This window comes from Rhinoraja longicauda, chromosome 18 (assembly GCF_053455715.1).
Source record: "Rhinoraja longicauda isolate Sanriku21f chromosome 18, sRhiLon1.1, whole genome shotgun sequence".
In the NCBI taxonomy this organism is placed as follows: Eukaryota; Metazoa; Chordata; class Chondrichthyes; order Rajiformes; family Arhynchobatidae; genus Rhinoraja; species Rhinoraja longicauda.
The window spans coordinates 7718281-7733989 of NC_135970.1; the positions used below are offsets into that span (position 1 = coordinate 7718281).

General features: G+C 40.1%; 1 protein-coding gene across 1 annotated transcript in view; it reads right to left on the reverse strand.

Moving 5' to 3' along the window:
- Positions 1 to 15709, reverse strand: part of LOC144602058 (astacin-like metalloendopeptidase) — a 131967-nt gene that overhangs the window by 17202 nt on the left and 99056 nt on the right. The window contains exons 12-14 of the mRNA XM_078414740.1: positions 4523 to 4745; positions 4316 to 4431; positions 1972 to 2203 (exon numbers count right to left, since the gene is read on the reverse strand). Coding sequence (XP_078270866.1) covers positions 1972 to 2203; positions 4316 to 4431; positions 4523 to 4745 — 571 coding nt within the window. The remainder of the gene's footprint in view (positions 1 to 1971; positions 2204 to 4315; positions 4432 to 4522; positions 4746 to 15709) is intronic.

Below are 15709 nucleotides of genomic sequence, written 5' to 3' on the forward strand. Positions count from 1 at the left end.
GTTGCTTGATAACAGCTGGGAAGAAACTGTCCCTGAATCTGGAGGTGTGCGTTTTCACACTTCTATACCTTTTGCCTGATGGTAGAGGAGAGATGAGGGAGTGGCCAGGGTGCAACTCATCCTTAATTAAGCTGCTGGCCTTGCTTAGGCAGCGTGAGGTATAAATGGAGTAAATTAAAGGGAGGTTGGTTTGTGTGATGTTATAGGCTGCGTCCACAATTCTCTGCAATTTCTTGGGGTCTTGGATGGAGCTGTTCCCAAACCAAGCTGTGGTGCATCCTGATAAAATGCTTTCTATGGTGCATCTGTAGCAGTTGGTGAGCGTTGTAGGGGATGTGCCAAACTTCCTAAGCCTTCGATGGAAGTAGAGGTGCAGGTTCTGGCCCCTGGTGGAACAAGAGACATGCTGGTAGGGCTTTGGTTGTACGCCCCTGAGGTTGGCTTGATTAAGTCTCCGGCTACATCGACCAGGGCTTCAAGGAGTTTTGTCTTGAGGCTATTGATAATGGAGTACAGTTCGTTCACAACAAGCTTGACGTCTGCGTGGGGGGGGGGTGTAGACTGTGGTCAGGATAGCTGAGGTGAATTTTCTCGGCAGGCAGTAGGGGCTGCACTTCACAGTCAGTATTCCAAGTCCGGGACTGCTAAGTCTGAACACCACGAGGTATTGATTAGAAAGCAGACACCGCTGACTATAACTTTGCCTGAAGACTCTGTACAATCCATCGGTGAAGGGAGAAGCCCTCGTGCTGAATAGCAGAGTCAGGTATGTCAGGGGTGAACAATGTCTCTGTGAAACAGAGCACACAGCAGTCTCTCATTTCTTTGAGGTAAGTCATTCTAGCTTTCTTCATCTAGCTTAATTTCAATGGATTGCATGTTAGCCAATAGTATGCTGGGCAGGGGGGGTCTTAAATCCCCATCGTTTTGGCCTTACTTGCAGTCCGGTGTGCTTACCTCATAAGTTCTTTGTGCTGCTGTGGCTTTCACAGTACCAGTGCTCATCGTTAGTGGTTGAAGAATGCTCAAGTAAGGAGGCAAAATATCTCATGTTCCAATAACAATAACACTGTGGCCCCAGAAAGATGTTGAGCAGCTGTGACTGCAAACCCTCTTTAATCTTTCAACAACACATTCATATAAATTTCCCAAACCTCTGGTTGCTTCCACCCTTTAAATCTGTCATCTCAAATAATCTTGCATCTTATACTGTGTCAATCACAGATAAGACCATCTCTAATCACTGTCTTGCATTACTCCTCACTCACATTCTCCCTCCCCCTTACAAACTCTTTGTCTTTACTTAGAACAAATTTTCCACCAGATTATGTAAACTACATTCAAATTTACAACTCACTAAAAAATTACTTAAAAACAAAAAAAAAATCCTCAGTCGGATTTTCCATACGGATTCCATAGTTGGTAATTATATTCTTTTTTCTTCTTGCGCCCAAAGGGTCCAGTTTAACTTTTGAAATTCTTTCAAATTAGAACAATTAAGTGATACATTCAATTGTGGTTGACTCAATCTGAAAGTGTGGCCGGTTTGTGGGCAAAGCAAAGTTTAACATGAAAATGACTGCAAAATCCAGTCAGATTGCATTCAGTGCATACATTATGCCCATATTGGGTAAACTGTATGGTAAGAAGGCACAATTGAGCCTAAAGTCCAGCTGCCAAATTTAGTACACAAATTACTGCAAATAAATTGTATTGCAGCAGCCAAACATGTGGTAATTCAGCACATTCTACTGAATTACATCAATAATGGTCCTCTGCTCATGGTTTAGCTTTTCTGGTATAGATTTGAAATTAGGTTTGTGCATTTAGGGTTTCCTAGATGGACAATAAGACCATGTATCAGCAGGATCTTACAAGCATGTTATCATATGTTATTAAAAGCTCAATTGTTTGACTTTATAGGTTCCTGTAAGAAAAATATTTTTGTGATATGTGACTTTCAGTACTTACTTTTAATAGATTTGTATTCAGCTGAAAATCCCCATCCAAGGTTTGGGTTTAAATGAATTAATTCTAGCACAATAGTCCGTCCAGTTGAGGTAAAAGTCACTGGGCTATCAAGAGGTCCACAATATTTTGCAAAGAGTTTAGGTGGAAATGCAGCAATGTCATGGATGGCCAAATAGTTCATTTCACAATCATTATGTTTGTCCAGGTTCAGCGCAGTTAATGTGAAGACTATCTGTAAAATGAATTAATGATAAAAAATAAGCTAATGAATGAAAGGTGAAAAAGTTTAAAGCGAACATTTTCCAAGCATTATTTTTTTTCATGGAAAATCAGCTCACAATCATAAATTAAAGTTAAAGTTTATACCAGAGATCTTATTTGAAACACCTTATACTGATAACAAACAAATATAAAACAACCTTTATTAAATGGTCTAGTGTTAATGCCTCTGACCAACCTTACAATGTACAAGGTTTACCTTCTTAAATTCTTGTGTATGCATGTTTTTATACACCTACTAACTCCAATTGAATTTTTTGAATATTTCTGTGTTATTGGATATCTGAAAAGTGCTGCTGACAACTCAAAAGTTCAACAGATATCAGAGGCATATTTACTGTGCTACCTGCCATGTGCTACTTCGCAAATTACAACTCACAAAATTGAACAACATTTACAGGAAAGGATAGACACAAAAAGCTGGGGTAACTCAGCGAGGCAGGCAGCATCTCTGGAGAGAAGGAATGGGTGATGTTTCGGGTCGAGGCAGTCTCGACCTGAAACGTCACCCATTCCTTCTCTCCAGAGATGTTGCCTGCCTCACTGAGTTACCCCAGCTTTTTGCGTCTATCTTCGGTTTAAACCAGCATCTGCAATTCCTTCTTACACATTTAAAGGAAAGGAACTGATATCACATTCTTAGTGAATCTCCTCCCATCTTTTTTCATCCAACATCATCAACATGTCCTCCCTTTTATTCCTTTCACCCTCAGGTATTACCTTGCTTTCCATGAAATGCATCCATACTTTTCACATCAACTGTTTTAGTATAGTTCAACATTTTAGCTGCTGCCTGGTGAAGAGGTTTCCTTCGAAAGCCCAACTGGAATTTTTGTGACTGTAATGTCTATGGTACCTGATTCTCAACTCCAATTAAACATTTCCATTTGCAGATATGTCTGCCCTGTGAAACTTTTTCATAATTTAGAAAATGGGCTATAAGTACTACTCCAGGGGCTTTTGATCATGATGAGCATAAGGAGCAGATGATAGCCCACATACCAGAGCTGATATCTGCCATTGAATTTTCAGAAGGTGGACAGATTTGTAGTCACAGCCGGGAGGAAGGAGTGGGGGTGGATGTGTGACCAGAGCTTAGGCACAGGAATAAGGTTAGTTTTGCAAATGGTGTCAAAGTATAGGATTGTGGATAATTCTGTGCCAGAGCCAGAAAAAAGGAACATGGCATATATGGCCAGAAAGAGAAGACACAACAGAGGTCGGTTTGTGGCCAGAGCAAGGGAATGAGACTGTGAAGCCAGTGGTGGGGTTTGCCTATATGGTCACGGTGTGCTGTTGGGAATGGGGGGGGGGGGGGGGGGGGGGTGGGAATGTGGAAGATCTTCAACTAACAATGGGGATCAGGGATACATGTACATTTGAGGCCAGGATTGATAGTTTGATTAGGGGAAATTGAAATAACTTAATTAATGTGAAAATATGTGAACCTAATGGCACAGCAGGAGTGTGGGGAAATGACTGATAGGCAAGGTGGGAGGAGGTGGGCACAGGCTCCTCTATATTTGTGTGTTTGTTGGCAGTTATACATGTGCATTAAACATTCTTTCATTTAGCAAAATAATAAGTGAAATTATTTTAAATAATGAAACAGCTCTTGCAAAATTGTAAGACCTATATAATTAACCAGATTTGAACTTACTATAACATTAATGCCACATTAATTGTGTGCATTGTATGCATGTATACCATTGCCTAGAAGCTTAAATAACTTAACTAATGTCAAAACAATGGCTGTAACAAGTATGTTGTGTATTTCTTTGCGAGGTGAATGGCTTAAAAGAAGTGTGTTGGAACTCAGGTCACAGCTGAGAAGCCCAACAATACTCAAGAAGCTGAAAATGTTGTGGGAAAAAATGATCCTTTTGGATGGTATACCAGTCACTGACTATAGAGCAATGTGGTCACAGCATCTTCAAAATGCATGGGTCAACTTACAATTTAGCCAAGAGTTGTGTTAATATAAAATAATTCAGCAGAACCCCATAATATTTGATATACATTTACTTGATGATTCCTATATTCAAAATAGATATCAGCCTATCACCTTAAATGCTCTTGGTACTAGCAGCGCCCAGAAACATTTTATCGCTGTCTCGTCTTGCTTCCAAGCTATAAAATCAATTATATCCGCTTTTTTTGTCATTGTAGAACCACAATCAACTGGAAGGAAAAAATTATTTATTAAACAGCATATTGAAAAATATATAGACAATCAAAAAATATATAATTTCTAACTGGATGAGAGTATTACCAAACTGAAAATTGGCACTGAAACCTTTCGCTCTCCGTAAATGTGTAGTGTAAAATTCAACTAATAAAGCTGTTCCAGATGATACCACTGCTGGATTCTCTGCACCACAATTTGGTCCATCAAGGACAGGAAACAATGGATTGTCACCATCATAAATAATTACGCGATCAGAATAACAGTTTAGAAACTGTTTTACTTGAAATGTAGTAAACTGCAAGTAAATCTGTAAAAAAAACCATATTCAAATCAGACTGGTTATGATTCAAATATACAATAACAGAACCAGAAAACAATAAGCAGAATAATGTAAGGGCAACCTTTTAAAGAAGAAATGCTAGGATATCTTTATCATTGGAAGATTTGTGTCTTCAAATTGTCTGAAGTTAAAATCTAATTGGAAATTCAGGCTTGTTCAATTGTTCTGGCCTTTCAAATAAATGTCTCCTCTCCACTTGTCTGGTTGGGTGCAGCTAAGATAATACAAAAGTTCATATGAAACAAAACAAGCAGACACTTGGTCAACAGCCCATCAATCTCCAAAAATATCAATTTGCTCCACCACTAGTCATACAGTGTGTACCGTTTATATAAAAACTCCAGCAACTCACCACAACCTTTTGGATAGCATCTCCCACAACTAATACTTTTACCATTTATTCGCTCCCTAGGTCATGTTATGACATTAAGTGTTTCATATTTCATTGAGAGTGATCAGCCATGATCGCATTGAATGGCGGTGCTGGCTCGAAGGGCTGAATGGCCTACTCCTGCACCTATTGTCTATTGTCTATGAACACTTGAAGGTATTCTAATGATGAAGGGTAAATAAATCAGATGTTATGGTCCACATAAGTACCAACAATAATGGTAAACAGGGAGGAGATCCTGCAACTTGAATTCAGGAAGCTAAATCACAGTTTAACGAGTAGCACCTCCAAAGGCATAATCTCTAGATTACTTCTGGTACCTTACTCTAGTGAGTAGAGAATTAAGAGGATATGTATGGCTAGAGGATTGGTACAGGAGGGAGGGTTTTAGATTTCTGGATCACTGGGACCCTTTTAGGGGAAGGTGATGGCCTATACAAGATAGGCGAGTTGCACCTAATCTGAAACGAGTTTGATGTCCTTGCTGGGAGATTTGCTAGTGCATTGGAAAGTGTCTCAACTAATTTAGTTGGGGAATAGGTTACAAAGCATATGACAGTTGGGGTGGGCGAGGGTGAGTCAGTCTAGTTGGTAGAACAAACAGGGGCATGAAAAAGGCATATGGATGGAATGCAGGTTAAACTGCATCCATTTTAATGTAAGGAGTCTAACTAGTTAGGCAAATTAACTTAAAGAATCAACCAGCACATGAGACAATGATGTTGTTGCTGTTACAAAGATGAGAAAATAAGATGAGATTGGCAACTTCGCATTCCAGTTTATAGAATATACAAGTGTGATGAAGTTGGGGTATGTAAGTGAGGAAGAGGCATTGCAATATTGATTAAGGTCTGGAACAATAAGGAAGGATTGCAATATCGTAAGAGAGGACCTGACCAAAGTAAACAGCTACTTGTTGGTGGGTTTATATCTGTTAGATGGGAGACATTCTTCAGAAGCTAAAACAAAGGAAATTCTGGGCCAATGTATTCCCACAAAGATAAAGAGTAAGGATAGCCAGTTCAATTAACTCTATCAAGGGATAGGAGGGCCAGATAAAGTCATCAAAGGAATCATTTGACAGATATAGAACACTGAAAACGGGGCAGTGGTATAAAAAATGCAGAGAACAGATGGCCAAGAGGGAGAAAAATATATTACTAGCAAACAGGATTAAGGCAAATAAAGTACTTTTTCAGTATTTTATAAGAGTCTACAATCAAGAAAGAAATAGTTATGTTCAGAAAGATTTAACATCCATCTAAGTCAGCATGGTTTTACGAAAGGTAACACATGTTTGATAACGTTGCTAGAGTTCTTTGAGTAGATAACAAGTAAAGTTGATAGAGAGAAACTTGTAGATGTAGTGTATTCGGATTACTGGATAAATACAGAAATCACAGTAGTATCACATAGAAAACAGAGTAAGAATAAATGTTATTTGCGATTTATATGAATGATCTGGAGAAGGCAGCAGAGACATTAATTGGGAGGGCTCCTATTGAGAAATGGAGAAAGGTTGCAGATAAGTGAAGTACAGAGGAATCCAGGTAATCCTGCGGAGACACGAGAGACTGCAGATGCTGGTTAACAAAAAAAGACACAAAGTGCTAGAGTATCTTTTTGGGCCAGGCAGCATCTCTGAAGAACATGGATAGGTGACATTTTTCAGGGGTTATCAGAGGTTATGGGGAGAAGGCAGGAGAATGGGTTAAGAGGGAAAGATAGATCAGCGATGATTGAATGGCATAGACTTGCTGGGCCAAATGGTCTAATTCTGCTCATATCACTTATAAACATGAATCTTGACAAAAAAATGTACTGGGGGAACTCAACAGCCCAGGCAGCATCTGTGGAGGCAAATGGACAGGCGATGCTTCGGGTTGGGACCCTTCTTCAGATTGATGGAGTGGAGGGGAGAAAGTTGGGAGAGAAAACTGAGGGGAAGGAGTGGGGCAAGTAACCAAGGAAGGGAGTGAATTGGAGATAAAATGGACTGTGGAATCTAATAAGGAAGAAAGATGGGGAGTGAAATGTAGAACCTAGAAGGGGGTGACAGGGATAAAGGAAAATGGAGATTTGGCGAAGGGAGATGAGCGGATGGAGGAGGGGAAAGGTGTGTTCAGAGGTGGAGGAGGGGTGGGGGGAGAGAAGTTTACCTGAAATTGAAAAATTCAATGTTCATGCCACTGGGTTGTGGCAAGTGGAGGCTGAAGGCAGAAAAGTTGGAATGGGAATGGGAAAGGGAACTGAAACAACTAGAAACTGGGAGTTGCAGCAGACGCTGGCGGATAGAGCACAGGGGTTTGGCGAAACAGTTGCCTAGTATACATCAACATCACCAAATGTAATGGATGAGGAGTTTGCTGACAGATGCAGCTGTTAGTGAGGAAGACAAATGGCATATTGGCCTTAATTAGAATATGATTGGAGTTTAGAAATAGAGAAGTTTTTTTTACAATTGTACAGGGTTCTGGTGAGAATACATCTGGAGTACTGTACATAATTTTGGGCCCATTATTTAAGAAAGGTTATACTGACATTTGAGCCAGTCCAAAATAAATTTACTGTTTATTCCTGGGATGAGAAGAATGTTCTATGACGCACTGCTAAATAAATTAGATCCATATTCTTTGACGCTTGAAGAATGATAGGGTAAATGTTAGATACTTTCACAAGTGGTAGGATCTTCATACATTTCACCACTAATTTCCATCCTGCTCTTAAATATACTTGGACCATCTCTGAGATCTCCCTACCGTTTCTGGATCTCACCATCTCCATCACAGGAGACAGACTAGTGACAGACATGAGAGAGGAGCTGGCCAGAGTTGACTGGAAAGATACCCTAGCAGGGAAGACGGTGGAACAACAATGGCAGGTATTTCTGGGAATAATACAGAAGGTGCAGGATCAGTTCATTCCAAAGAGGAAGAAAGATACTAAGGGGAGTAGGAGGCAACCGTGGCTGAGAAGGGAAGTCAAGGACATATAAAAATAAAGGAGAAGTGGTATAACATAGCAAAGATGAGCAGGAAGCCAGAGGATTGGGTCTCTTTTAAAGAGCAACAGAAGAAAACTAAAAAGGAAATATGGGGAGAAAAGATGAGGTACAAAGGTAAGCTAGCCAAGAATATAAAGGAGGATAGTAAAAGCTTCTTTAGGGTTAGGGTTAGGGTTAGGGTTAGGTATGTGAAGAGGAAAAAAATAGTTAAGACAAATGTGGGTCCCTTGAAGACAGAAGCAGGTGAATTTATTATGGGGAACAAGGAAATGGCAGACGAGTTGAACAGTTACTTTGGGTCTGTCCTCACTAAGGAAGACACCAACAATCTCCCAGATGTACTAGTGGACAGAGGTCCTAGGGTGACGGAGGAACTGAAGGAAATTCACATTAGGCAGGAAATGGTGTTGGGGAGACTGATGGGACTGGAGGCTGATAAATCCCCAGGGCTGAATGGTCTGCATCCCAGGGTACTTAAGGAAATGGCTCTAGAAATCGTGGACGCATTGGTGATCATTTTCCAATGTTCCATAGATTCAGGATCAGTTCCTGTGGAATGGAGGGTAGCTAATGTTATCCCACTTTTTAAGAAAGGAGGGAGAGGGAAAACGGGAAATTATAGACTAGTTAGCCTGCCATCGGTGGTAGAGAAGATGCTGGAGTCAATTATAAATGAAGAAATTGCAGAACATTTGGATACCAGCAACAGGATCGTTCCGAGTCAGCATGGATGTCCGAAGGGGAAATCGTGCTTGACTAATCTTTTGGAATTTTTGGAGGATGTAATTAGGAAAATGGACAAGGGAGAGCCAGTGGATGTAATGGACCTGGACTTTCAGAAAGCCTTTGATAAGGCCCCACATAGAAGATTAGTGGGCAAGATTAGAGCACATGGTATTGGGGGTAGGGTGCTGACATGGATAGAAAATTGGTTGGCAGACAGGAAACAAAGAGTAGGGATTAACGGGTCCCTTTCAGAATGGCAAGCAGTGACTAGTGGGGTACCGCAAGGCTCGGTGCTGGGACCGCAGTTATTTACAATATACATTAATGACTTAGATAAAGGGATTCAAAGTAACATTAGCAAATTTGCGGATGACACGCGGGTGGCAGCGTGAACTGTGAGGGGAATGCTATGAGGATGCAGGGTGACTTGGACACGTTGTGTGAGTGGGCAGATGGATGGCAGATGCAGTTTAAAGTGGATAAATGTGAGGTTATCCACTTTGGTGGTAAGAACAGGAAGGCAGATTATTATCTGAATGGTGTCAAGTTAGGAAATGGGGAAGTACAAAGAGATCTGGGTGTCCTTGTTCATCAGTCACTTAAAGTTAGCATGCAGGTACAGCAGGCAGTGAAGAAAGCAAATGGCATGTTGGCCTTTATGACAAGAGGAGTTGAGTATAGGAGCAAACAGGTCCTTCTGCAGTTGTACAGGGCCCGAGTGAGACTGCACCTGGAGTACTATGTGCAGTTTTGGTCTCCAAATTTGAGGAAGGACATTCTTGCTATTGAGGGCGTGCAGCGTAGGTTCACTAGGTTAATTCCCGGAATGGCGGGACTGTCGTATGTTGAAAGACTGGAGCGACTAGGCTTGTAAACACTGGAATTTAGAAGGATGAGAGGGGATCTTATTAAAACATATAAGATTATTAAAGGATTGGACACGTTAGAGGCAGGAAACATGTTCTCAATGTTGGGGGAGTCCAGAACCAGGGGCCACAGTTTAAGAATAAGGGGTAGGCCATTTAGAACGGAGATAAGGAAAAACCTTTTCACTCAGAGAGTTGTAAATCTGTGGAATTCTCTGCCTCAGAAGGCTGTGGAGGCCAATTCTCTGGATGCTTTCAAGAGAGAGCCAGATAGAGCTCTTAAAGATAACGGAGTCAGGGGGAATGGGGAGAAGGCAGGAACGGGGTACTGATTGTGAATGATCAGCCATGATCACATTGAATGGCGGTGCTGGCGCGAAGGGCCGAATTGCCTACTCCTGCACCTATTGTCTATTGTCTATTGACATCTACTACAAACCCACTGACTCCCACAGCTATCTTGACTACACTTCTTCCCACCCTGTCTCCTGCAAAAAGTCTATCTCTTACTCCCAATTCCTCCGTCTATGCGGCAACTGCGCCCAGGATGAGGTGTTTCACACTAGGGCATCAGAAATGTCCTCATTCTTTAGGAAACGGGGCTTGCCCTCTTCCATTATAGGTGAAGCTCTCACTAGGGCCTCCTCTATATCCTGCAGCTCCGGTCTTGCTCCCCCTCCTCCCATTCGTAACAAGGATAGAGTCCCCCTTGTCCTCACCTTCCACCCCATCAGCCAGCGTATACAACAAATCATCCTCCAACATTTCCGTCACCTCCAACGGGATCCCACTACTGGCCACATCTTCCCATCTCCTCCCCTTTCTGCTTTCTGCAGAGACTGTTCCCTCTGTAATTCCCTGGCCCACTCGTCCCTTCCTACCCAAACCATCCCCTCCCCAGGCACTTTCCCCTGCAACCGCAGGAGATGCAACACCTGTCTCTTTACCTCCCCCGTCGACTCTATCCAAGGATCCAAACAGTCTTTCCAGTTGAGGCAGAGGTTCACTTGCACCTCCTCCAACCTCATCTATTGTATCTGCTGTTCCAGATGTCAACTTCTCTACATCGGCGAGACCAAATGCCAGCTCGGTGATCGTTTCGCTCAACACTTTCGCTCAGTCCGCCTTAACCAACCTGATCTCCTGGTGGCTCAGCACTTCAACTCCCCCTCCCACTCCCAGTCTGACCTTTCTGTCATGGGCCTCCTCCAGTGTCATAGTGAGGCCCACCGCAAATTGGAGGAACAGCACCTCATATTTCGCTTGGGCAGCTTACAGCCCAGCGGTATGAACATTGACTTCTCTAACTTTAGATAGCTCCTCTGTCCCTCTCTTCCCCTCCCCTTCCCAGTTCTCCCACTATCTTCCTGTCTCCAACTATATCCTTTCTTTGTCCCAACCCCCTGACATCAGTCTGAAGAAGGGTCTCAACCCGAAACGTCACCCATTCCCTCTCTCTAGAGATGCTGCCTGACCCACTGAGTTACTCCAGCATTTTGTGATACCTTCGAGTGGTAGGATCTTGATTGAGGAGTCAAGATCAAGAGCAAGAGTGTTTTATTGTGATATGTCTCACATAGAACATTGAAATTTTTATTTGCAGCAGCACAACAGAATATGTAAACATCGTGCACTGTAAACAATCTCATAAACAAGAAAAAAAAGTTCAGTGTGTGTATATATACACATACATGCATACATACACACATACACACATACGTGCACATAAAAAACAAACAATAATATTGCAAAAACACAAAACCAATGCCCCCAAGTCTAGGTAGTTCAGAGCTTATTGGAGGTTGTAGTGAGCAGTGGACAGCCGTTTAAACGGACATTTATGGGAACTTTACTGCAGAGGGTGGCGAGTCTTTATACATTTGCTGACTGGATAGCATGCAACAAAAGCTTTTCACTGTACCTCTGTGCATGTGACAATAAACTAAACTGAAACTGAACTGAATGTGGAATTGGCACAGAAGAGGAGATGAAGCTTGAGGTAGAAGAGGCATAATCACATTGAATGGCAGGGTAAGCTTGAGGGACCAATTGTCCTACTCAAAGTTTCTTTTGTTTTTAAGTACATTAAGGACAGGAGAGTGACAATTTAAAGTGTAAGGTTCATTTGGAAAACATGGAGCCAGAAGGTATTGGTTCGGTCTAAAAGAAATACATCTCATTTGTATTTGCGAACAAGGATTTTGCAGATGGAGAATTTGGGATGAGGGGTGATGAAAATCTCAAATACATTGTTATTAAAAAGGAGGGCAACATGTAATTGCTGGGTTCAAGCAAGACAAATTCCCAGGGCTAAATAAGGTGTATCCTAGCTGCTATGAGAGATGAGGGAAGAGATTGCTGGGTGCCTGCGGAGATGTTTATGTCGCCACTGCCACAGGTAAGGTGTCAGATGACTGGAGAAAAGCAAATTAGGTTCCTTTATACAAAAAGGACAACAGTGATAAGTCGGGTAATTATGGGTCTATAAATCCAATGTTACTGGTAAGGAAGACATTGGAAAAATTCTGAGGAATAGGATTAATATATAACTGGAAGGGCAGAGATTAATTAAAGATAATTAGTTCAGTTCTGTTCAGCGGAAATCTTGTCTGATCAAAGTGTTCTCTGATGGAAATGTTCTCAAAGTGGGAATAAAGTGTATTGATAAAGGTAGAATGGCTGATGTGACCTACATTAAAAACAAGGTTCCACGTGGAAAATTAGCCCAAAATGTTAGAACCTATGAGATCCCTGACAAGTAGCAAATTGGAAGCAAAACTGGATTGGGTAATAGGAGGCAAAGGTAATGGTGGAGGCCTCCTTGCCTAAGACCAGTGACGTACCACAGGGATTGGTGCTGGAACCCTTACTGTTTGTAATATATATTAACTATCCGGATATGAATACAGGAAGTATAATTAGTAGTATTCCAGATGACACGTGAAATGGTGGTGTTGAAAGGGAGAATAATTGTAGGATGCAGGATGTTGATCAGATGGTAAAACGAGCGGAACATTGGTACTTGGATTTAATCCTGATAAGTGCAAGATGATACATTTTGGTAGCACTAAGAGAGTATGACACACACATTGAATGACAGAGCACTAAGGAGTACTGAGGAACAGATAGACTGGGGTGAACAAATCCAAGGGTGCTAGCAGAGGTAGCTAAAGTGGTGAAAAGGGCATATTGGATAATTGCCCTCATTAGACAAGGCACAGAATATAAGGAGATGATGGTACAACTTAATAAGACATGAGTTACGTCACAGCCGGAGTGTCGTGTACAATTCTGATTGACAAACAATAAAAAGAATGTGATTGCCCATGAAGATGCAGATAAGATTAACAAAGATGTTGCTTGTAATGGTCATGATAGGTAAATGGCCTTTTTCTGTGCTGTATAACTCTATGGCTCTGACAGTATTAAAACAAACATTAGGTTGGCCACTTAACCACTGATCTACCAGTAAATAACACTTTTAGTACTTCTATAAATTAACTCTTCCTTGAAATACTTTCCTTTATTGGATATGCAGATATATTTTGAAAGTAATAATATTTTAATCAGGCCAAAGTATATTTGTTTAACTGTCAAAACTGAGAGCATATTCCATTAAATTATTTATTTATTTGTTACTTCATTTGAGGTCATTTTATAATTTTAATTAACTCTTTGACCTGGGACATTACACTTCCTTAATTATTTTAATGTAGTCCTTTGATGAAACCATTGCCTTTCTGGCCTGGACTTTAGTCATAGGAAGTTTGCAAATATGTTGTTTGGGACAAATTACTATATTCAAGTAATTAAGGGTGTGTAATAGTACACCTTAACATGTTTACAAAATGAAAGGAGGCCATTCAGTCCATTGAATAAGTACTGGTTCTATTTAAAAGCTGTCCAATTGGTTGTATGCCTTGTCCTACCCCCAAAACCCTGCAAATACTCTTCTTTCACATCATTATCTAGTTCCTTTTTGGTTGTACAACTGAATTTATTTCTACTACTATCGGTACTGAATTTCAGATCCTAACTAGCTACTGAATGAAAGTACTTACATCATGATTCTTTTGCCAGTCATCTTCAATCTATGTCACATCAGCCACTGGGAACCGTTTCTCTCTATCTGCCCCTCTTATAATCCTCATAATTTTAAATACTTCTGCTTGACATCTCTGCAATCAGCCTTGTTCCAAGGAGTGCAACCACAACGTCTTTAGTCTATCTGTGTAACCTGTTCCTCATCCCCAAAATCTCTTCTGTGCTCTCCCCAAAGGGTTTACATTTCTCCTAATATGTCGCAACCAGCACTGAACAATGTTTCAAATGTGGCAAACCGGTGTTTTATAAACATCCATTATGATGCTCTTAAAGTGTTTTTGTCAAATAGAATTCCCAGTCTATGCAAAAATATTACCATCAACACACAGTTTTTTTATAATAAATCCATGTATGGCAGCTAATCAAAGGTGGCATTCTGAATGTCCAAATACAATAACTAACTGGTTTGCCCTTATCTATTCAGTGAGTTAAACTTCAAAACACCTATACAGAATTGTCAGGTATAATTTTCTTTTCATAAATCCATGTTGTTTCTTCCAAATTATTTTAAATGTTGTAATAATTTCATTCAATAATTTTAATAGGAGGGAATTTTGCCATATTATTGATGTCAGGCTAACTTGTCAATGTTTTCTGTGATTTTTCTCTCTGCTTTTTTTCCTTAAATGGTGGAGTTATATATGGTTCCTTTCCATCTGACGGATCCACATTTGAATCTATGAGATTTTGGAAGAATTCACTGCACCATAATGTTGAACAGTAAGCTGAGAGGAAACTTATTAAAAATTTTATTCAAAGATATTAAAAAATGAAAAGGTAATTAAGATAAGTTAATTCATATTTCCATAGGGAGAGTAATATATATTTGTAAGAACAGAATTGACAATGGTTTTGGTGTCATTTGTCACCATTACATCTTGAAAGGGGCCGCAAGAATATGGCATGCATAATTAACTAAGGAAATCAGAATTTTTCGTCTGTGATTCTCTGCAGATCCAGATATTACTAAGGTCTTCAGCATAATGTTCAAAGATTAACTCAATGCGTTTATTAAATTAACCTAGTTTTACAACTTCATAGGCCTTAAATAAGTTACATTTATAGAATGTATTTTCCTAACATGATATTTCAGAATCTCATAGATTTTTTGGAGCTTTGTGATATTTCACCTTTTATGTTCATCTCATGTAGATTTAGCTATCTTGAAATTAGTTTTAAAATTTTTAAAGGTTAGTTAATACTTTGTGTGTCAACTGTATGTTCTATTTATGTTCTGTTGAAGATACTTCAATAAAATTGACTGGTTGGCATTACTGTTGTTGGATGCTAAAGATTTCCTTTAGTAATAGATGAGAGTAACTTTGCCAAAAATACTTTGTGGGAAGGTTATTTGAAGTTATCATGAGTGTTCTCACTTTACTAGTGACTGAAATATCTGAGTACATATATTTAAAATTCTGTCCCAGTTCTACTCTCTATATTATAAAAGGTCTATTATGCATTAAAGATTAACACGGATGAATTCTGAACAGAATGTCTATATCTATCAGGAATGATTAAAGCTGTTTTCTTTCCCCTTGGCAACTGAATGTTGAGGATAGGGATTTTTGCAATGCAGGATTATGGAAGCGTATCATTGTATAAATATAGAAAATATGTTTTCACTCCTCCAGAGAGGCCTAAATGGAATACACCTATTTGCTAACGGGATTATTGCAATGATAATCATGATGGATATGCTGATTGGATTAGAAATAGGGTTAGGGATAGATTATGTGGACGATGAACAGGCACAGACTAGCCATACTGAATGGTATTTTTCTGTATTGGTGCACTCTATGCAATAATGATGCGCATTGTTACCTTACTGTTAATATTT